At 45.4% G+C, this 24,114-nt stretch overlaps 2 protein-coding genes across 3 annotated transcripts in view; both read right to left on the minus strand.

The window, feature by feature from the left end:
• FAM13A (family with sequence similarity 13 member A) overlaps positions 1–12,231 on the minus strand; it is a 167,474-nt gene extending 155,243 nt beyond the window's left edge. The window contains exon 1 of the mRNA XM_049815117.1: positions 12,155–12,231. The gene's annotated coding sequence lies outside the window, so the exon portion shown is untranslated. The remainder of the gene's footprint in view (positions 1–12,154) is intronic.
• A 7,364-nt stretch (positions 12,232–19,595) lies between these two features.
• The window catches only part of GPRIN3 (GPRIN family member 3), a 31,475-nt gene continuing 26,956 nt past the window's right edge, over positions 19,596–24,114 (minus strand). For both annotated transcript variants that reach the window (XM_049815133.1, XM_049815132.1), the window contains exon 2: positions 19,596–23,666. In XM_049815133.1, coding sequence (XP_049671090.1) covers positions 21,173–23,557 — 2,385 coding nt within the window. In that variant the 5' untranslated portion in view covers positions 23,558–23,666 and the 3' untranslated portion in view covers positions 19,596–21,172. The remainder of the gene's footprint in view (positions 23,667–24,114) is intronic.

A 24,114-nucleotide genomic window follows, 5' to 3' on the forward strand; every position in this document is an offset into this window, starting at 1 on the left:
TTAGGGACAATTTCTGCCATTTTTTTTCCTTCTGCAATCCCAGTGATAAAAACAAAGCAAAGCAAAAGGAAGAGCTAGGCTGAGCCCCACTCTAATCACGATGCTTGCAATTAGCACACAAACATGCTCATTAACCAAATGCATTGTAGCCTAACTCTGTGGACTACAGGGAGCAGGAGCTGAATCACAGCTGAGCAGGGCTAGTTAGAGCTTGGGTTTCATGTAGTAGACATTTGTGGAGTCAGACCAGCAAGATAAAACCTGTTTTCTAATTCCACATGTCATGAGTTCACAGTCTGAATGGAGTAACCTGCCAGGTACTAAGCGAATGTAGCACCACTGAGGCTTATGATAAGAAACTAGCAAAATTCCTGCTCAGCACAAAAGTAATGTCGGTGGTTGTTCCCTCCCCCCCCCTCCTTGTTAATTTGTTTTATAAAGTTTTTACTTCATTTTCAGCTGGTCATTTCTATAGAAAGAAGAGTAGGACCAAAGTTTGCTACACTGAATGAAGGAGGATTTAAAGAACCATTACAGAGTACACATGCTGCCCCTTCACAGAACATGAACCATTATTTGACAGTATTCGACATGTTTGAAGTGGCTTTGCCGTTACATACAATATTTTACCACCTCCTGATTACAAGATTCTGAATCACTTAGCTATAGGCAAAAATCCTAGAACCATAAAAAAATTAGAAGACAGATAAATAGTTTATATGCATTGTCAGGAAGACATAATAATTTTCTGATGATTTTTAAATGTTTGGGGTAGACAGTATTGACACAAAGTAACTTAGTGGAAAACAATATAGGAATAGCTAAGGTTATTAATTTACATACCCATTGGACACACTTTCCACTGAACCATGAAGTTGATCTCTACACAGCTATTGCATCTCTTCTTATCAGTGCTGATTTATTACATTCTTTGCCTGCAAGAGCATATGCATCAAACATTAAATCACAGTAATTTGTGCCTCTTCCACAGCCAAGCCAAGGGCCAAAATACCAGGTTTGGATGACACTGACCTCCCACAGCTGCTGTCAGGTATTGATGTCATTTGAGAAAACAGACATCACATGGGGAGCGAGCCTTTATAACCTTGGAGAGGTTTTTTTTGCATCAATCACTTCAAAACTTTAAATGCCAAATGTTTGAAAATCAGCAATTAAGGTGTTCACACTCCCAGCCCGCTGCAGACAGTGTTGCTGTGGCAGGGTAAGTAGGAAGAGGCTTGGTATAAAAGTGTTTCGAATATGCGTGCAAAAAGTGCCAGTATTTCATGAAGTGAAAATGTTGCCTCAAAATGCTGCTGGAATAGCACAGCTCTTGTTTCCAGGTATGAAGGCAAAAATCAAAGCACCACAAAGGTACACTTGTAGAAAATTCTAACAGTTATTAGTATCTTGTTTCCATAATTCATTTCCCCATGGCTAGAAAGAAGAGTTTTTAAACACTTACTAGCTGTTCATCGTTTTCCTGGACTCAATGGTTTGGTAGCATTTGCATTCTATAGCCAAATCATGCTTCTTTCAGTAAGACACCGAGGAACTTCTGTCTACTTGGTTTATGCAAGAGATGCTATTGCTAACATATATGGTCTAGTTCAAATAGAAGTAACAGGACTTCCAAGATCTGCATACCTTGGCATTAGAGCTAAGCACATCTTAAAATCCTTCTTGGAGCAGACTTAGAAACTGATGGGAAGATTTAGGAAAACAGTGTTGATAGAAAAGCAACCTGAACTATCAGAAAGGAATGAAGAATCAGATTTGGTGATCATGAGATGAGGTTTGAGCTCTATCTGTAATTAAAATACATCTGGTTCAAATAATAAGAGATTTTTAATTTTGCTCTGGGTTCCTCTATCAGTGTGAAATATTTTGTCTAGTTTCAAAGGCACTTGAGATACAACAGCAGACAGGCAGTACTGCTAGATACCTCCTGTGGTATCTATTACTGGGCATCTGTCACACATATCCCTGGGCTGTTTCTCAATGCTGCTTTTTTAAAGATGACAGATATGTTTTCATTCAGAAAGGTTGTCTATTTATATCCCCTAGATACAGCTGCTTTCACTGCTCTGTAGAAGCTTTATCCAAAGAGCAAGGAGGCCTGTGTAATCTGAAGGGTGCTCTTCCCATTGAGATGATGTATACAAGCATATCTGCATGGGGAGCAAAGCTAAAGTTAGGGCTAGTCCATAAATACTGGTCCCAGTTAGCTTAGCCGTGCAGGTTTTAGCTGGGAACACACATTCACTTTGTCAGAAACAATGCATGAAAAGCAGCACCCATATACCTAATGGTTTATAAGCATGTTTTAAGAAATTAACACTAAGAGGGGAAAATTCACTGGGGACCTACCAGTTGCTGTCCTTCTTCACGGGCACTGCAGTGAAGAAGGATGGAGTGAACAGCAGATAGCCTTCCTCAGTCAACAATGTCCCCCGTGTCCCAGCAGCAAGAGGGACACATCTAGAGACAAGCACTTTGCAACACACCCAGCCACCGGAATAAGCCCTTAGTTATCAGTCAGGGCTGTCACCCCACTCTGAGCTCTGTGCTGAACACGGAGCTGTCTGAGGGGTCCTCAAGGACCGCAGTGATGGCTTTTGGCTCTGGACCCCAAACGCTGTTCCGAACTTGTGCCAAAGGCTTCCTGCAGGCTAGCCCGCTGCTGGAGGAACATGTTACTCAGACAATGTGTTGATACCTACTGGTTCATCCTATAGAGACAGCAGGACAGACACCTGAACACTGTCCCTATAGGAAGCCACTTACAAGATATCCTGATTTTCAGCTGGACCTTAAGTTGGCACAAACTTGTTTCTGATGTTTTTTCTGCTGGAAATTTAGAGGGGAAAACAACATGCTCTGCAAGTAAAAAAAACCCCAAACTTCTTATATCAGTGGAAGTCTTGCCAGTGACTTCAAAAAGGCCAGGATTTTGCAGTGATCTGATGGTATAAATACAAATACTGAGCAAAAATTTGGGGTCATCCCTCTTGTACCCATTTCTGGTCTTTCCAGGCTCCATCTACCACAAAGAACAGTATTACAAATTAATCTAAATGCACTTGTCTGAGCCCACAGTTTCAGTTTCAACACAGCAAAATTCTGCCTGGTGAAAATGATGGGCTTGCTGTTACTTAGCACTCCCTAAAATTACTACTTTAATAGTACAGTTCCACTGCAAGACACTTATTCTTTATAAAGATTCAGCAAATGAGAATCTGACTAGGTATTAAAGCACTGGGATAACTTCATTAATTCACTGCAGGGAATGGTGTGGAGGAAACCCTCATACCTTATGCTTTAAGACCAACAGTAATAACACTAAACAGACAGACTCACAGCTTGTCCGTTTAAAAATGATTAAAAAAAATAATCACAATGACCATTCAAGACTTGCTGAACTTCCTGCTGTTCTCATAATTTTCCCCTGAATCTGGATACATCTGAGGAGTTAAAGACATGCTATTAATACCTTAAACCAACATATGTTCACTCATCTGATTATTTCCACATGTTTTCTTGAGTAGCATAAGGAGCAGATAGCCAGTAGATTTAAGGTGTATTGAAGATATTGCTTAAAGCTAAGGCAGCAGTGCACTTTTTCCTTCTCAGAGGCAAACTGCATAAAATGGACATTGATAATCAAGTAACATTCACTGCAGATTGGTGATATAATTCAGCCATGGAACACTCTCTTCTACATACCATCATGGACCACAGCCACTTCTTCTGCAAGAAGCTGAAGACCCACAGTAAAAGACAGAAAGCTTTAGAAATCAGTGCATTATAGACAGAAAGTAGGAGATACTGAAAGAATCGTGGAAGAAACACTTGCCCTTGGAATAAGGATGACTTCACCTGATGTTGAGTTCTTTACTACCTCTTGCTTCAACATGCACAAATCCTCTGACTGCTTAAACACCCAGATGTTGAATTCTCATCTCCTCAGGGCTTAGGGCTGCCGTTAGAGCCTGCTATTCCCTATCACTCAAGTTGGGTGTAAAAAGTACCCAGGAGACAAGATTAGAGCTTTAGCATCTCCTGATCATGCTGCATTCACAGAGACAAAAGCTACACTGGTATAAACTGAGTATTTCCCCGCTCCCCCATCTGTTTTAAGTGACTATACAGGCTATGCCAGCTGCACCTCCACAACTGGGCTGTTTCTTATCAGCCCAGCTGCCTCAAGCTGTTATTAGCCATTATCCTACTGATTATTGTTATCTCTCAGGCACATCTTCAGAGAAGCTTGAATTTGCACCTGCTCTCTGCCTCCCAAACCATCTCTGCTTGAACAGATCCATAAAATCTGGGATGCCAAATGCCCATTACCATTAACTTTCACTACAGCAGCATGCATGCACCCCCTGACAACACCCGGCGAAGAGAAGGAGCTGCCCTTGCAGCACTGCTGGAGACACGATGTGCTCACCCACTGCTGCGCACTGCCAGCTGAAAAATTAACCTAATACACATCCATGGGAACGGGGTTAAAAGATCATTTGACAGTCATCAGCAACACCCCAAACCTCCTGTTTAGTGTTGTTAGCAACCCAGCGTACGGTAGCTATGAGATGTGTCCTGTGGCTTCCTGGCAGAGACCACAGAGAAGCGCACGGGTTAACCAGGCACAAAACTGCAGTCAGGCCTGCAGGTAGGACTGCAGCCTTTCCCAAAGAAAGGGGAAGCAACAGGCCTGCATGACACAGCCATGTGGCCGCAACAATATTTTCGGGCCCTGCATGTGGCAAGGAAGGAACTCCCCAGGAAGCTTCAAGGACCAGAGGGAGCTCAGGGGCCAGGCTCTGTCTCTGCCAGCTGCAGTCTTGGAGATCACACCCAGATGTGGAAACAGCTACGGCAAACAAGCAACCCCCCAATCATTCCTGAAGAGAAACATTATGACAAGTGAATAACTAATTAAATCAAGGGCACTTTGGTGGAGGGACCGAATGCCCCTATGGGTAGCACCAACAGCCCTGTCAGCTTCTCACAAATACTCAGGGACTCCGTGTTCGGGTAACAGCAAGAAGTCATTCGGGAGGCAGGGCCCCTTTACACTAGGCACTATACACCTTGGGGCTGGGAGGTTTCCCTACCCCTCTGGGTCTGCAGTCCCAGTCCTTGAGGACTGGAATGAAACAGAACAGCAAAACAAAATGACTCAGGGCTGGGAGGGGAGAAAATATGCAATAAACTGGGCTCTATCAACGCTGAACACTGAATTTCTGGCAAGGGCTCAGTTAAAGTTAAGCCTCCAAATGTAACAGCGTACTACATCTAACCTCCCCCAAAACATGCAAAGCTCAGCCTCACTATCTACAGGGCAGCAGCTGTGCAAGTCAGATTCAGGTCTTAGGTGCACCAGTGTATGGAGTTATACAGAATCAAAGTCAATTCATCAGCAGCTCTAAAGTGACCGATGGCTTTGCTGCAGTCGATAGCGCTATGTTCATTAACTCCAGCTGATAATCTGGCCCTTGGGGTTTGATTCAGACACAAAACTTTAATCAGCTAAACACCAACATGAGAAGCTGCAGATGCATTTGTGGACAGCCCATCAATTAGAACAGGAAGAAAGAGGTGATTTTTCCATGTATGTTCAACAGCTATTTTTTTTTTGTTTGTTTTCAAATCTAACATCAGTCAGACCCAATATGTCTCTTTAGAGCAAGCTACATAAACCAGAGTCCCTGTCCTTATATATAAAAACAACGTGGTGCAGCTGAGGACTACGATGTGTATTATTAGTCTTGATACACTGCAGTTTCATTACATTCCAGGGCAGCTGTCTGAGTCGATTGCAATGCCCAGAGTGCTGGTGATTGCAGTCCAGGGGCCGGCTGAACTAAAAGCCAAACAGGATGCTAGGGAATAGGTAAATGCAGATTCCCTCTGGCTTTCAGAATGAAATTAAAGCTCTTCATTTTGTTTCCTGGTAAGAATCTCCCTGCTGAGCAACGCTGATGTGCTGTGGTGCCAGAGATCCTCCTGGAATTCCCACAGTTCAGGAATTTCTTTAATCTGATAAACTCTTAGGGTTGAGGAGCAGAAGGAATGATAAGACTTTCAGAGAGGACTCTTACTGAAAAAGTAGAGGTGGAATTAAGCAGAAAGGAAATTCATTCTCTGCAAGCCCTGCAGGAAGGAGCTGGGTCTTCTTAAGTCAGGTGAAGGTCCCAGGCAGAGCTGTCTCCGGGCCAGCAGCCAGGCTGAGTCCATCTTGCACAAGAACAGTTTGGCCCAAGGCCTGACGTGAAGGTGATAGGAGATTGGCTCCAGTGGGCTTCCTGCAACCTTCCCCTCCCTCAAGAAAAGGCTTGGACACCTCCTTTCCTAGTGAGCCAGGTAAGGCTGTAAGTAATACTAGCCGGACTGCAGAGATGGCATTGAAGAGTAACCAAAGCGTGTACTGCTTGAAGGCAGCCTGGGCAGTACGGAGCAAATGGTGCAGGTGCTGTGCCTTATTCACCCTTCTGCAGAGGCCTTGCTGTAAGGTGTCCATACATAACAACTTCAGAGATGGCGAGGTGCCACAGGCAGCACTGAGATGCATCATAGTGACACATAACACACCTGTTAGTGATGCTACTGCAGATTTGGCTGGAAGATGCCAATGCTTGGGCAGATCGATAGACAAGCATTGATTTACAAATTCTTCCAGGAAGCAGCATTAGTTAATGCATTTAATTAGCAGAGGTTCCCCACTTGTTTTGGCTGCTTAGCCAAGGGATGCAAAGGCTGTCTGCCTCTACTTTCCAGGGAGCCAGCCTGGAGGCCTTTGCTCCCTGTTGAGCCCTGTGGAAGGTGAGTGAGCTCAGCTTCTAGAAGGAACTGTTTTCTGCAAGGTTATGTCCTTTGAGACATGGAAAAACCCAATGAAGAGCAGGTCTTCTGCAGGTTTCATCACCAGAAGGGACCCTCCTAGTCACCTGAACAGATAGTCTGTCTAATATATGCCAGAGAAATACGTTAACTAATTTCTGCACCCAGCCGACTGAGCTGGAACTCAGTGGTCTTGCCTGAAACACTCCCAAGTGATTTAGTTGGACAATGTTCCTAGACTCTGGCTCTGACAGTATTTGATACTTGCCAGCCAGCGTTGTCTCACTATCGACTCCATATATTGCACCCTGTCCAGGTCATGAGCTGATCAACATCTGAGTGGCTCTAAAAAAAACCCCACAACCAAAACCATACCTAAGCACTTAGCATATTGAAGGCAATAGGGTAAAAAGGCTTGGGCTCAGTACAGAAGCTGTAAAACATCCTGCAGCCTGACCGCAGCATTTTCTGTCTCCCCTACTATCAGCACAACCTAGAGAAAAATGTTCTCTTAGGCTGGAGATAACAGAGGGTGTAAGCATTTGTTCAAGTGACATGGAAGGAAAGACCTTCTCTAAATATGGCAGATAATCAGAAGATTAAGGAGTGTCACTCAGACATTAAGGCTAAGGCTTAGAAGACCAGTGCTAGAGTGCCTAGATCACCAGCTGAAACCTACCTACACTGCAGTGCCCAAGATTCCCTATTGCCTGATGGCTTTAGGATAGCCTACAATAAAAGTGATGTCTAAGTACCTATTGACCATTTTGATGGTAATGTATACAAAGTGACACAGTCCCAAGACTAACCCACTCCCTTGCTGGTTCAGTAGGCAAAGAGAGCACTACTGGGGGTGGGTATTACTAGAGTGAGACACCTGAGAACTAAACCCTAGGCCAACACATTTGCCCTCTTTACTGCAAATTTGTTGCTCTTGTGAGCAAGAGGCTGTGTGCAAGCACTATATGACCACGACCTAACAAGTCATGCTCAGTAGATGTTCCCTTTGGGTTTCAGTGGTATCTTTAAGACAGAGTGATCCATTTGCAAGAGTCTTCAGAAAGGTCATCTCGGGGGGAGGGGGAGATCAGACATTGAACGTGCCAGCCCTGAGCCACGGCAGCAGGCACTCAGAAGGGTGAAGGCATTTCCTTTGCTAAAAAGCACATATACCAGGGTACAATGTTTTGCTGCTTGTAACATGCAAGCTTTACTTTGTGACACTTCCAGTTCCCCTGGGCTTGAAATATAGTTTAGCCTGCAGCTTGCTGAAACAGTTTATCAAGGAGGATGTAAACTTGCTCATCACGCATTGCATAGCTGCATACAGATAGGAGGGTCATTCTCCCCAGAGTGGACAATTAGCTTTGCAGTGCAAGAGTCCTGCCAAGATCAGCTGTTTCCTCCAGGTTTCTAACAAGGTTTGACAGTTCATTAAGAGTTAGGAGGGAAAAAGATTTGATTCATTTCACTTAGAAAGCAAGCAAAGAATCTTATCCTTTTGCTCAAAAAAAGAAGAAAAAATCACTCTCCCCAGCTTTTCTATGCTATGCCATAGCTAACAGCAGGGGAGGACCAAATTCTGTGCACAATTATTGCCACAGGTCTTTTGGAGCTTTAAAATTGATTCTTCAGTTAATTTGCACTGGAAGAAATGATTTAAAGCTACCTGCAGGTTTAAGGCATATAGCTGCATTGATTATGCTGAAGGCACAATTTCAAGGTAATCTTTGCAGCTTGGAGAGCTAAACCTCAGGTTTGGTGGTTTTGGTGTCGTTCCCCCCCCCCCCCCCCCAAATATAAACAGAGACTCTGCAAGGCCAGATCCGCTTCAGGCCCTGCATGCCAAAGGCAACAGGGTGAGAAAGAGTTAAATATCCGTGTGACACCATGGCTGGTGCTGCTCCCAAAAACTGTTGTGATGTTTGTGTGCAGTGTGTTAGTGTGACATTAAAATCAATGCGTGTTGTGTATACCTGCAGGCGATACTCGGTCCCTGGTAAACAAGGCAGGCAGAGCTAGGATGAGAACTATGAGACAGAGAATTTAACTCAATTTAAAAGAGATCTCATTTAAGATAGGTGGCAATCCCATATAACTTGCCAAGAACATCCAAATTACCAGAGCACATTTTCATTCTCCTATTGGAGTCTTAATGCTAAAAAAAAAGAGTCTGCTGACAATACTTTTTTTATACATGTAAAAGCTTTCATGTTACATTTCTCTAGTACTCTGGGAGGTTACCCAATCAATCTACATCTGCCTTTTCTATCTACCAAAACCCAGTCAACACATTTTTCTCCCACTAAAACCAATGCAAACTTAAGGTAAACAATCTACCAGGAACTTCGTATTTCTTTTTGCAGCTATGTGTCTCTTGGCAAGAAAAAAAGAGGGAAACAATCAAAACTCTGGGGAAAATCCTGGCCTTACAGGACTTTGTGTGCCTCTCTGATAAGTCCTGACAGTTGTGCCACTTTGCACTCTCTGGGCTGCCCTGGCTGGCGGGAGCACAGAAACACCTTCTGCAGGCTTAGCTCTTTTGTCCTTCTTTTCTTTGGATCTAACTTTACCTGTTCTTACCCTTGGTTTGCAAAGCAAGAACCAGCCCAGCATCTCAAACCACTTCATTTCTGCGCAGAGAATCAAAGCCTCTCCCAGAAGCTGCACCTATTCCTTGCTATGCGTTAATAACGCTATGCACTCCTTGTAGCATGCTGCCCCACCTCTGGGTCCCTCCTCCCAACCCAGGCCCTCCATCCTCTCCACTTGCCAGATTCAAGTTTCACAACCCTTTGAACCAACCTTGAATAAGGTCATCACGCAGGCAAGAACTCCATGTTGCACCTCACCCGTGGCTCCCCTGATTCCCTCAGCTGTCCTGCAGGATGAACTGTCTTCTCAAGCCATCACCCAAGGCTTTCCCAACTCTCCCGAGAGGGACACTTGCCCACTCTTACACCTAGGTCTCTGCTACAACTCACAGCATCTTTATCAACTGTCTTCAAGCTCTTGCCTCCCATCTCCCCCTGCTCACTGGGCTTAAGTAATGAAGAGCACTTTTGTCCCTGCCATCCTCCCACCTGGCAGAGCCGCTGCTGCCTCCTGAGCTCAATGCACAACACTAATGCACCTAGTGTTTGCAAAGGTGGGGAGAGATGGGAGCCTCCTTTCTCACTGTCCTTCCTGGCAAGGTCCAACCTGCCAAGACTGCTGGCTAGAAACCCGTCTTACAGGAAAGCTGCTCAGAGGTTTTTTTCATCCAAATGGGTATTTTTCTTTTAATGAGCTATTGCTCATTTTCATCCACATTGCAGCACTTGGAAAACATGTTAATCACTTGAGTTTTGAAAGCCAAACTGAACTGTTTTAACAGTGCTGAAATACCTTTGCAAAATATAATTCATTCACTTGGAAAGGTGTGGAGCATCCCAGGAAAAGGAGCATTTAAACCAGCCCATCCCTTCCCCTACAGACCTTTTTCTTTACTATCAAAGCAAAGCTCTGTGCTGTTCTTCCCAATTACACTTGTTTGTTGCATGTGCTGTATTCTCGGACAGGGACACTGAAACCAAACCTCTTTTTCTTCCTAGCATCTGGAAATGTAGTTTGTTTTCTTGGTTTTGATTTGGCATATGAACTTTTAAGGAAATAAGCCACAACACTGAAAGACCCAAATAATTTATTCAAGCAAAACTTGCCAAACAAGTTAAAGAAGTATGAAAGCTCTTCTGGAGCTGGTATTGGATGCCTTGCAATAGTAGAAAAGTGTGTGATCAGAGCAGCCTACCATGAAAAAGCAATGCATACATTGTGCCACTACCTGTGCTTGAATGAATAAAAGATACAATTGTGCCCCAGTAGATGGAGGCTTCAATGTAGTTTTTTCTTTTTCTTTTTTTAACCTACACTGGAGACAGAAAGGACCAGGTGTACTGAAGCTGGACACGACCTCCAGATGAGCAGCTATAAAAAAAAGCTGTAAGCTATATCATATAGCTCTCTTTTTTGTCAGAGGCAGGTTCTACAAAAGCTCCAGCTTCTGTTCCAGCAGCGATTAGGACCGCTTAGGGACTGTCCTTAATTCTGTAGGCTCTCTCTATAGTGCCGTCAATTAGTTAGCAGTAGCTATTCCAGCCTGTATGCGAGCCAGGCTAGAAAGAAAATGCACAAAAGAAATGGGACAGATTTTCTTCCTGCAAGCAAAGGTGTGGCCATTATGGGATGGTTACTGCAGCTCTGTGCCTGTGGGAAGTGTGCCATCTCAGGGAAATATCCAGTGGAGGAAATATGACTGTTTTCCGCTCCACCTGTACTGCCAGAGGGGAATGGGCCAGAGAACCTGGCTTTGGCTTTGCAAGGGAAGAGGGAGATGTGAGAGATGAATAGCAGACGGGGCAGAAGCTACCCACCCACGGCCACCCCAGGGAGCAGAGGCCAGTTACTTGCTGTGTTGTTTGCACTCAGTTTGATGATCTCAGGGTATGTCCCCAAAGCACAGGAACTCACGCTAAGAAATGCAAGACAGTTGCTAGTATCACTCATGGCAACGTCCAGAAAGTGAAGAGCAGGTGACCGTGAGCGCCCAACTGCTTCACTCTTCTGAACAGCCCTTCAACATCAACTGACCCAAGCTGGAAAGGCAGGTGAGTTTGGGAGGAGAGAGCACACTGCTTAAGATGCATGGATGAAGGAGGTATAGACTGCTGTAGCAGCTGTGTGGTAGGGAAGTTAAATACCAAGAAAACTTTCCCAGCAGAGAAATATATAAGCATGCAGAGCCATGTCAGTAAAGGCAAGGAGATAAAGTTGTAATAAAGAATATTTCATATCATAAATGAAAATTGGAGCATATACTGCATTTGCATTTGCCTCAGTTTGTAGGACTCATTTGATTACTGTGTCTTACCTAAACTGCTGTATAGCTCTCAACTTTCTCAGCCACCATTTCACCTTTAAATAGGAGATATTTGGATGCCAGCCCTATTTATTCCCCACTCCTTCTCTGCTGGAGCCAGGAAAAAACAGGGAAGCCTGTCCACCCACCTCCACCTACAGAGCAGGTGCTCAGAGCGTCCAAAGCCTAATGGGAGCCCAGGCATTTCAAAAGGGCGAGTAACCCAATGCGTGGAGCCAGTATCTCCTCAGAGGCTTTTCCCTTAGCTTAAGACTTACTAAACCTAAGCAATTCGTATCATTAATTAATAGCTCAATAACTGTCCTTAAAAAAGGAAGAGACCTGAACGTGGGGGAAGAAACGTGGTGCGCTCCCAAATCACAGGAGGAGCGGCTTCGTGGATGGCCTCACCTCTGCCAGCTCCTGGGCAGACCTCGTCTCTCCTCCTTCCCGAGCCCAAGGCGATGCAGCCCAGCAGTCCCCTGCTCAGAACGGATGGGGGGGCTTTGCGGAACCCAGAAGCCGTCCCTGCGCACCAGCCATTTTCTAACAGGCACCAAGGAAAAGGCGGGTGCCGAGCGGTTGTGCTCTAGCTGCCAGGTATTTTTCGCCAGCCTCTGAGAAACATGTCCTCAACTGCTCAGCTCGCTTATGTCTTTCTGATGTTATATAAGTGGATTTAGAGAAAAAGCACTGCCATAAGCAGGTTTCTAATTAGGAAAAGAAATAAATAGAATTATGGAATTAAAGCAGAACCTCAGCATGAATGACCCAAATCCCTTCCTTGTGCCGCAGTCCACAGCAGGCTATTAGAATTTATTTTTTTTAAAAAGTTAATTCATCACTAAGATGGCACAGCAAAGGCAAATTTCTTTGCAGGCTGGCACCCACTCTCCCAAGCCTGCTGATCACACTTAATTTGACTCTTGTAAGTGCAAAGGACAACGCTGTAGGAAGCAGCGTGCTCTGCGATGCTAGCAGCGGTACCTTCATTCCTACAAACGCTGCTGAAATACGAGCAACAATGGGGCATACGTTACCATTTCCTAATTTGCGCTGACAACTTTCTCTTGGTCCAAACATGCAGACTGTCATTCCTACTCAGAGTTGCCTACTACGAGTTACCTAGTATCACACTGGGTATAGATGTCTCATTAACAGTGGTATGATTTGTGGTGATATCAAGCACCCACAGGTCTCTGTGGCCTGACCTCAACAGGACATAGGACCACCCTACACTTCTCACAAATGAGGCCATATTTACCTAAATACTCAGTTGCAGATTTAAAAGTGCCTACTTTTTAAAACATTGGCTAGCAAAACTAGCCATTTATGGTTCTCAAAGGAGTAATCTGAAATTTGATGAGGAAATCTTAAGTTTTCCACTCCCAGTACTCCCACCTGCCACAGAGTGGTTTTAATGGCATTTGAATGCCTAAAGGCATGGTGGTTTCTTTACCTGGTTAAAAAAGTGAAGCAGATACCCCAGGGTGTAGTGCTGCTGATTGGAAAGCTCACGTCCTCGGTAAATCAGTCGATGCGTGAACAAGAAGTCAGACTTACTCTTTATGAAGGCACTATCTCCCTGAAACTGCTGTTATATGATAAAAAAATCTGCATCAGATGGAAGATGTGCACTGGTTTGATAGGATGCTAGCTTGTTTTCTGCACTGGTCCTTTTTCTGCTGGGTCAGTCCCCTGGGGACAGGGGATCTCTAGGCTTTTTCCCTACTGCAGCAAGACTACAGGGATGAAGTAGGAAAGGGAGACCTCAGTTTTCCTGCCTACAAAGAGAGCTTGCCAATTGCAGCATACAGCTGAATGAACGCAGCTACTGTAGGGAAATACCCTGCTCCTGGCAGTATGGGTTTGGGACTAATCTTCAGCAGCCACTGGCACACAGGAACCTGAATGACACCACAAGGAATTCAGCAAAGCTCATTAATGAAATACCCTGCGTGACTGCCCAAAGTACTGGGCAGTTAACTGAAGTAGCCTGAACCCTAGCAGCCAACCACAAGACACAAGAAGTACAGAAACACAGTGAAGGAAACAACTATTTTTTGGGAAGAGGGCTCCAGCTTGGGGTGAGCAGCTGGAACATCCCTGGTAGCAGAGGCACCGTGCAACATCCCTGGTAGCAGAGGCACCATGCAACCTCATTATCTCAGGGTCTGTTCTGCTCCTCTCCCCTCAACATAGGAAAGAGTATGCCAAGGTGGGGTCCTCATGTCCTCTAGGCCCATGGAAATACCATACCTGTAACACCACCAGATCAAAATACGTCGCTGCCACGTCTGTTATCTTATGCTCTTTTGTACTAAAAGGTAAAACTTTATTTCTTTTGGGGGAGGAAAATGGTTGAGGTTACTCTGATGCTGATGCTCTCGGTTTTGTGCATGGTGTGCAGGCGTGCTGGCGGGTGGTGGTGACAATTTGCTACAGCAGTGACACCGCAGGGTTAAAATGCCGCCCTCTCCACCTCGGCTCCTGGGTTGCTGAGCTGGATGAATAATGTGTTGCTGTGTGGCAACAGGGCTGCTGAAAGGCTGAGTGAATTCATGCGAAAGGGCAGAGCAGCGGCCTCCACAGAAAAGCCTGTGCTCACGAACAGCTGTGAAAAGGCAACAGCACTTACACAGAAGGAAGCAGATGGGTTTCTTCTCCGGCAGGGACAGCGCGTGGTGGCTTCCACTGCACCGAGCTTTGCAAAGTGCCAGGTCTCAGGCCTGAATTCAGAAAGCCCTTCATAGTTCCTCTGTCTTACAGACATTCACAGATTTAGCCAGAACGGCCACACTTAAAAGTCCTTTCTTTTCCCATGTCAGCCTATAAACAGAGACCCAGAATAATTAAGACAGTGTTCATTTTATTGTACTCAGCATGGAAACCAGGAGATGTAAAACAGCAAAACATTAAATTCCCAAGGGACTTGATCAGGTGGGTAACATTGCTTTAGTATCACTGTAAGACTTCTTCACATGCAAACTTCTGTTGGTATGTCTCGAATGAATGCCACGGTACACCTGGAAGCCTAATACTAGCTTTACTTTGTACAGTACATCACGTTCAGTCAGTGTAACTATAAAAATAATAAAACCACAATAATATTAGTTGTTGTTAGAAGACCCCAAGTTGGTTTGCTGCTGCTGCTGACTGATTCACAGCCACCATTTTTGCGGTACTTGCAAGAGCCAGGAATTCAAAGTTCACCTACCCTCTCTCCCTTTAACTCTGGGTAGAAACTCCCAATGCTTTTCAGGGTGCAGCCGAGACCTTAACTTCAGATGTGATTTTATGTACAATGAATGCATGGATCTTTCTCTACCATTTTACTGAAATTCTTCAGGGCACTGTCTAAACTTGTGTTTGATGTACTTGAAACTATTGATTATGAACCGGGCTAAGGGAAGTGTTGTCAGGAGGACCCTCCAACAGAAGAGTTGCCTGTTGTAGCAGAGCTGCTGAGAAGCGTTGGAGAGACTTGTATTCTGCAGCAGACAACTGCTGGAGACTTTGCTGGCAGAATTGTCATTTATTTCTACTCCAGAGAGTGTCAGTCTAAGCAGAAAGCTAACAAAAACTTAAGGTCTAGTATTTCAAATGGGACCCAGCTGACATGATTCTGTTCCTAATGAACTCAGATGCTTGCTATCACCCATTGTCTTTGTGTATAAGCCACTTTGTACATACAAGTGTGGATTTCCACAAAGCGCAGGAGCCAGTGTACAACTCTGTACACCCCAGTCACTGCACTTTCTGTTGACAGCCTAGACCCAGAGGTTGGCCAACTGGTGTTTTTTTTTAGATATGGCCGTGGGAATTTTTTGAGAGACCAGATAAGGAGAAAATCCTTGTTTCTGTATTGCAGAGTGATCTAAACTTGCTTCAAAGTTGTGGAAGATGCTAAGCCTCCAGCATTCAATCAGAAGGGCAAAGGGAAAAAAAATCATCTTAATGAGTATGAGTAATGCATGGGACCTGCACACGTGTACGCCCCTTTTAAACATGGACACATGCAACACATAAGCTTACCTACAGCAAACATTTTCCTAGAGGAAAAAATATTTCCTCTCTGTGTGACTGGGCTCAGTATTAACATCATTTTCTTCTTTAAAGAACCCTGAATGATGAAAGATATGTTTCACATTGCAAAATCTTCCTTGCTAGGACTTGATGAAAAATCCACATTATAAATGCTGGGAAGGAAGAGCTGCTCAGAAAAACACAAAGCAGAAAACCCAATAAATCTCAGAGTTTAAAAAAAAAAAAAAAGGGATTATATTCATTTCAGTTTGGCTTGATTCAGCTGTAATAATTAATTCTTTCTTTTAAACATCTACACTGACTCAAGTGGCATAATTTAGGCCCCTAAGAGAACACTGCAGCCATTTCAATGTACAGGACCTGACCTTCAGCTCCATGGACCACTGCAGCAGCCAGTAACTCCAGAGATATTTGGTAATGTGCAGCATTTGGATAGGGATCTACGTGCATATCTTTGGGATGACTGAAAGTGCTGTCCAATCAGACAGGCATCACACAGTCACCAAAAAATAAACTGGCAGAGGTTGAGATGTTACAAAAACGGGAAAAAACCCCAAACCAAACAGAAGGGAAGGTTTCCTTCAGACCATAGCCTTTAACTTTCTAAGACCACGGAGACTGACAATCGGTTGTCTCTCATTCAGAGCAGCCATTTCCATACGTTGGGTGTGAAAGACTTACTCTATGTTGGTAACCTTTTGCATTCTTTAAAAGGTGTAGAAGGATGGACATGGAACAAGACAATGGAGCTAATGAAATTTCTACTTTCATACAAATCTTGCATATACTGAGCTAAGTAATGAAACACTGGTATGGTAGATTCTATCAAGTTTCCAAACTGAAAATCAATGGCAGCCAATTTGAATTTCCCATCAGCTTCAACGCTGATTTCCATTTGGATTTCCACTTGTAACTTTAACACTTCAACATAGTCATGAAATTCAAGATAAAAGCTAGTGTTCTCTTTAGAGCATATATTTACCTTTTCCGAATCCCTTGAATATACTTCTCCAAATGGTGCATTTTACAAGCTCTTACGTGGTAGCAGCAGTAATAAACTGAGGTTGTTTGCTTGGTGGTTTTGTTGAATTGTATTTGGATAGATCTATACATACTAGGAAAATATACAGCCTTTGAAAATATTCATTTTCCTAAAAACCATGGGACACCACCAATATGAAAAATGCGTGAGCTCAGAATGAACAACAAGGCAAAACTTCAGCAAAACATTGGCTTTATAAACATAGGAGGGAGAATTCCTTGCAAAGCACCTACATCAACTTCATTTTACTTCTCTTTTGGTCCCTCCCTCACCATGTTTCTTAGCAATTCCTTCTTGTATATTCCAAAGAAGGTTTTCTTCCTCTGAAATGCAGAAGACAGATCTTTTCTTCCTTGTCCCTCCAGCTCTTTTTTTCCAAACCAAGTTAGCAGAAACGGGGCAGGACTTCAGCACTTGTGCCCAAGGCAACGCAAAGCTGGCAGACACCAACCAAGTGCACACTGACAGTGGTGGATGTCACAGTCTCACGCGAAATCCAGGACTATATTGCAAATTGCCTGCAGTGAGGTTCTCCTTAAACTCAGGTTTTGTATTGGCAACGTTGAAACATGCTTATTCTCATCTTTCCTGGTGGAAAGCTCCTGAATTGTAATTAGAAGTAACTCTTCCATTCTCATTCACTGCTTTTATTAATGGTTCTGGCACGTCAGCCTTCCCAGAAGATGCGACCAACAAGGACGTGTTTCCTGACAATTAGCTTGTTTCCCAAAATTTCTCATCTTGCAACAAACTGAATTTAAGAGTTACTTCAACTGGCTAGGCTGCAACACAGATCTTTTTAATTTTTTTTCCGTACAGATTTAATCTTGGGAATGACAAAGTACTTGCTGTTTTGAACCCTCTTTTTTATTAGCCCAAGTGGATTTCCTTGGTTGTTAACCATCCAAACAATGCAATGTGATTCTGAGTCACTGGGCAGAGAAAAAGAGTGGGGGCATGCAAATCATCTCCCCCTACCCTCTGCCATACCGCTACTCCAAGCACACTTTCATTTTCAACGCTGATGTGACACCAAGAACAGTCTTTTTTGGCTGCTACAAGACCACTCGCATAATATTTGCTAATCGCTAACAAAACCCATGGTTCTGTTTTGCTGCTGGTGAAAGATGCATCATCCCTACAAGGATTCACATTGTCATCTAGACACTGTACACAGGAGATGGCATAAATTACCAGCGTTAAACTAGCAGGTTGCCTACAGTCTGCCCTAGCAAGACAAAGTGAAACCTAAAATATCTTCCATGAGGTGTGCTTGTGATTACTGACTCAATTTTGTGTGTTGGTTTTTGGCATTTTATTGCTTGCCTTCAAACACATGCCTGCAGGACTTCTGTGCCCACCAGACAGCTTCACAGACATTTTACAGTTTGTCTTTGCACTTGTATTTTCCCAAAATACAAAAGCACAGTGCTCTGCTGACCACTATGGTTTTTCCAGTTATACCCATGCAGTTGTTTCGATGCATCCACTTAGTAACTTGCCCATCGGCATTTTGTGGTACATATGTATTGATGAAATTTTCCTGGAAGAAATGTCGTTTGGGGTGGGGAGGGAGGTGTGGGTGGTGAACACTCACAGCTGGAAGCAGCTGCAGGGAACCAGGAGAGATCTCCCATTCCTCATGAAGAAAAATGAATTCCAGTGCTGGCTCAGCACCCTGCTCATTCATTGCCAAGCCCAGTTTGGTCTCAATAAAGCAACTCATACCCATATGCTAGAAATACTTTGGAGAGCTTAAGCTAAAGGATAAAGTTCATGGAAATCGGTGAATGCGCAATAGCCATTTATTCTCCTCTGGAAAAAAAAAATATGACAATCCATTTATATATTCAGACTGAGCATATTTGTGAAGGGACAGTTCAGAGTAAGCTGGCTCACAACGCTACAGCGAAGGGGGGCAGTGCAGAGAGACGCGAACTGAGCCAAGGGACACCATTTCACAGGAAGACAGGCTGGGCGGCAGCAGCTAGCGAGGGAGGAGGTCGAAGGGAGGTGAAAGGAGCAGCGCAAAGCCTTGGACCTGGACAGGACACAGCAAACACTGCGGACAACTTGAGGAACCTCTGCAGGGCTGACATGGACACAACATGGGAAGAGACACTGAACTTGTCAACTAACCTGACCTACTGATACTGCCAATATTAATCCCACACAAAATTTCACATGAAACTCACATCTCCGACACTGCTAGGAAGGGGATGGAAACAGTAGTACCAACAGAAAAAAGGTAGGAGCTTTCCTCCTGGTAGGGAGAGGCGGGAAGACAGTCTCTAATGTAGTATTTCAGAATTAGCAGTTCAGCATCAAGTGAGAGAGGACCTGAAATAATGTACAGAAATGGAACAAGGATAAAGCCCCCAAATACATTCAGAGGAAAAATAGGAGTCAACTCAGTACTACGCCTAGGGGCAACACCTTTCACTGAACTGAGTTAAAATACTGCATCATACAGTATTTTGCCTCTCTGCTGGGGAAAAATTGCCCCTAATCAGCTGCTTTGAAGGTTTGGCAGTTCACATACTCAAAAAGTCTGGCCTCCCAAGCAAAAGGGGATCACCTCAGGCCTGCTTCACAGAAAAAAAAAAAAAAAAACAAAAAAGAAAAAAAAGATACTAAGACTCATTTACACTGTGTAAAACTGTAAGATTTACAGAGTAAGTTGTAAGAGTAAGATCTACAGAGTAAGTCAGGTGTGTGTTACTAGAGACAGAAATAAATTATCATCGTGATTCATGAAAAGTCTTTAATGGATAAAAACAACCCCTATTTAACTCTAGTACTCTGCAGGAGCACAATATCCGAATACTCAGTGCTTTGCAGGATTGAAAACTGAATTTTCTACAAACTGCAGGAGTTCCCCAGCCTCCCATCATGAGCTCTAGTGGACAGAATAAAAAGCTAGTGGGAAACATATTTCCCAGGCTGAAAAATATTATTAAGGTGAAAAATGTGACCAACGTACATTTGAGACATTATTGTATATCACACTTCTGGAGAAACAGTCACTAAGCTACCTTTTATTAGCAGTTTCTACAACTTTTCTAACATTAGAAATACAGCAAAGATTGTCTCAAGCTTTCAGTACTTTTGTAAAGTAAATGTTTCAAGTTAACAATATAATGGTTTATAATATAGAGAGCATTAGGTAAAACAAAATATGCACAGGCTAAATAAATGCTACTTGGTTTATGAAAGGCAGCAAGAAAAGCACCAAAATACCGCAAAAACCCCCTAGACTTGGCTAAGGACCTAAAAGGAAAATAACCAGTGTAACACACTAGACATGTAGGCTCATGGACCCAGACGCACAGGATAGCCTGCACCTGCGGGAAAACGTTACTGTGCACCTCTGGAGAGAGAGGAAAGATCCATATCGCTTTAAAGACTCATTTACAGGAGAGGTGCTCAGTGCCGCAGGAGGCTGGGAGCAGGGGCTGCCCACACCGGCTGTGGAGCCAGAATGGCTCACTGCTTTTGAAAGACCTGGCTGGAGTGCCACAGCACGAGTGAGGGCATCGTCCCGTCAGATGTGGGTACATCTACTGACGTGCTCTCTCGTGCCTCGCCTGCCCTGTGTGCATCGCGTGCTTATACCTTAAGCATGACCGATGCAGGGGAGAAGAAGCCTGCAGAATATATCCCTCTCTCACCTCCCCTTCTAGCCATCAAAATCCCATTCTTCCAAAAGATAATCCTTCAGCCTTGATCCTCACTCTTTGCCTGGTTCTCCATTTCAATGGGAGGGGAAGACCTGGCTCTCTGGGGTTCACACGAGAACGGTGCCCCACAGCATCAACAGAAGTGAGACTGCTCAGTAGCGATCAATGTCTGTAGCCTTTTCATGGACTTGCCTCAGCATGGGTAACTTACACACTGGGAAAGTTGTCTTGTGTTAGGTCTTTACAGCTGTGGAACCTTAGTTTCACTCCACCCAGCTTCCCCAGCCCACCCCTTTGTATAAGACCTCGTGATGCACACAAATAACTTCCCATAATAATTCTGACAATCTCTCTGCTTCTTGCTTTATCAGAAGGTGCTGCTCTCCCCGCAGCAAGGTGGCAGTTTAAATTTGTGCTTTTGCTAAGTGCCTAGCTTTTCATCTGACAGTACCCAGGATGGGGGCATAATGTGGAAATACACCAGCTGTGGCAATAACAACGGCGTGATGGAGTGCGTGGCTACTCAGAAAACAAAGGGGAATAATTTTCCACTGTTGCTGCATCTCAACCCCAATAACACAACCGAACAGCAGGACTCAAGGCTTGGGGGGAGGGCTTCTCTCTACCACTGCAGACATCTACGCACCCCTGCAAACCACATCAGTCTAACACAGAAGAGGGAGCAGGTCGGACGCAGCAATTAGGACGCCTAAAATTCTGCAGCATGGACTGGAACATGTTGTGCTGCCTCCCTTTCAGTTTTTTATTTGAGGATGTATCCGAGGAAATGGATTTCCGGGTCTGACTGTTCTGGGCCCGGATCAGTTTCTCGTGTTCCCGTATTTGTCTCTGTAAGTGGTTCTGGATGGCAATTCCCAGGGATTCTGGATCGAGGGAAGCACCGTAAACCTCCCACGTCATGCCCTGCTCATCCCAAACAACATCCCTGACGTGTTTGGACTGCTTCACCTGCACTTTCGCCTCCATGGCCGGGGTGGGCTGCTTTTTGTTTTCCCCCAGGTTCGGCAAGGCCTGAGCTGAAGCAGGAAGAGCTGCTGTGTGAAGCTCGCGTCTGGACTCCTCGGCCTGGGGGCCTTGCTGCCAGGGAGCTGCTGGTGCCTCCAAGGTGGGGTCAAGACGTGTAGAACCGGCACTCAACTCAGGTGTCAGTCCTGCCTGCAGGCTCTGGCCACCAGCTGCCTGAGCCTGGCCAGTGTCTCCCTGGCCACTGCTCTCCTCCTTTTCATCCTTTGAGCGGGCCTGTATGCGGACGGCAGCATGTTGGCTGCTAACATTCATCCCTCCTTTAGGATCAAGCACCACTGAGTTTTCTTCCTTTGGTTTTACCACAGACTGATTAGGAATGGCCTCCCCTTGACTCGCACCCTTACTTTGTACAGGCTTTTGCTCAGAGCTGCCTGGGACCTCCTTCTGCTTGACTTTGCTGTCTGTGCTACAGAGTAAGGGTAACAGGCTGCTTCCTGCATCACGGACAACATCTTGCACGTTTCTCTTGGTTCCTGGGACAGCGGCAGCAGAAGTGGTGCTTGGTTCGCCAGTGCCAGACCCAGACCATGCTGGAGTTTGACTACTGGAGTCAACTGCAAGTTGCTCAACAGGGATGGGCTTTGGTGGGACTGGAGCATCCATCGGCAGCTGAGCAGCATCCTCGTCATCACGGGCTGCACCGATCATTTCAGCATTACCCGCAGATGTCCCTTGGGAGGTAATGGCTGCAGGGGAGGAGGGGAGAACAGGTTTTGCATTATCTGCTGCTGCTGGAGACACCACGCCAGATGGGACCCCAGGCAGTTTGACAGACTGGGTTTGGGCTGAAGCAGTCGCAGCCATAACAACAGTTGATTTTGCCGTGACACCGGGAGAACATGGGGACATTTGTTGTGAGGATAAACTGTCAGTAAGTGCAGGCTGGCTCAGCCCCGTACCTCCCTGGTAAATTATGTGCAGTTCTTCCTTCTCCTCTGGAGAAGGATTTCCTTTTAAGAAGGCAGCAAGGATGCTGGGACTGGTGGAGGCTGATTTGCTCTCCACGGTAGCCACTGCCTGAACCTCAACATCTCGCCATGTCCTGCTTACTGCTTCCTGAGTTAAAGAGCTGCTCTCTGGCTGAACCGTCATGGTACCCGTTTCTCTGAATCTGGAGGCCTGGGTGGGGCCTGGACTCCCCGGCGGCTCGGTGTCCATGTTGCGTACGGGATGCAGACTCTCACGACTAGACCGGGCCGGTGCCTCGCTGCTCTGCACCGCTTCAGTTTTGCCTGCGGGATGCAACTGCGTGGTGTCTGCAGCCCCACTTTTCACCTCCAAACCGGTCTGTGGGTCTCTCCCCAAGTCAGCTTCAGTGTGCCTCGCTGGCGAGGCTGACTGACATGCAGCAGAACCATTTTTTTCTGCTCCCCTGTCTTTTTCCCCTCTTTGCAGAAGGTTTGCCTGAGAAGTACGACAGGACTCGTTACCCCTGATGGGGTCGCTCGGGGAAGAATGACTTAACACCTCAAGTACCGGCTGATCATCACTCCCCTGAGGTTTCAAGGCAGAGTCATCCATTTGCGTCAGGGAGCTCCTTTTCACCTGGTTGCCTTGCACAAACTGCCGGGAGCTCTGGGGGGCTGGCATCATCTCTGGCCCCCCTCCCGCCAAGGGGGCTCTGGCTGCAGCGGGGGCTGGCGCTGCCGGTCCCCGGCTGCCCGCTGGCCGGGAGCAACCAGCAGGCTCTATGGCTGCAGGATGCCCCTCTGCAGCTTTGCTGGTGAGCCCGGGAGGAAAGGCTTCCTGCTGGCTAGCATCGTCCTTGCGGCATTGCTCGCAGCTCTGTGTGCTGGCAGCTGGCGTGCATTTCAGGTCAAACAAGCGAACTCCAGCAGAGCCGGACGGCGTGCGCGGGAAGCCATTGCTGGCCCTTTTGCCACTGGGTAGTTGGGGCTGGCGGTTAGCAGACTGCAGGTCTCCCAGGTGGTCCTCCTCTGCAGAAGCTGCGACGAGGGAAAGCTTGGCAGATCTCAGAGGATCTGGTACAGTCCCCATGGACCGTCTCCGAGATGCAGCTTGCCCTCAGCTTCTCCTCGGAGTTTTCTCGCCACACAGTGGGTACAACAGGGCAGGCCGTTGGTGACAGGCTTCCTTTAAAGCTAATCTGTTAATGAAAGAAACACAGTGTTAGCAGCAGTCAGATTTAAGAAGAAAAAAGTACCTAGAACAGATTGATTTTACAGCTTGGAGAGAAATGCTTGCGGGCAAGGGGGAAAGTGAAGCACCTGATTCTGCCTAAAAGTCACATAAGAGACATGGATTTCAAGGATCTCCCAATTCCAAGGTCCGAATGGAGAAGACAATACTAGGGACAAAGCAACAACAGCTGCCCTGTTGTTGATACATTAATGAAAACATAATGATATGCCAAGAGGGAGGAAAAAAAAAAAAAGAAATATGAAGTGAAAGCAGGGACGAATGGGAAGGGGTGCAGACTTTGTGTGGAAGTTTGAGGTCACAAAATAAACTCAACTGTGATAAAATCCTCTAGTAAGCCACCTGTGGAAGGAAAGATGCTGCCTTGCTTGTTGTGCCTATGTGAAAAGCAGATC

Source organism: Accipiter gentilis, chromosome 12, assembly GCF_929443795.1.
Source record: "Accipiter gentilis chromosome 12, bAccGen1.1, whole genome shotgun sequence".
Lineage (NCBI taxonomy): Eukaryota > Metazoa > Chordata > Aves > Accipitriformes > Accipitridae > Astur > Astur gentilis.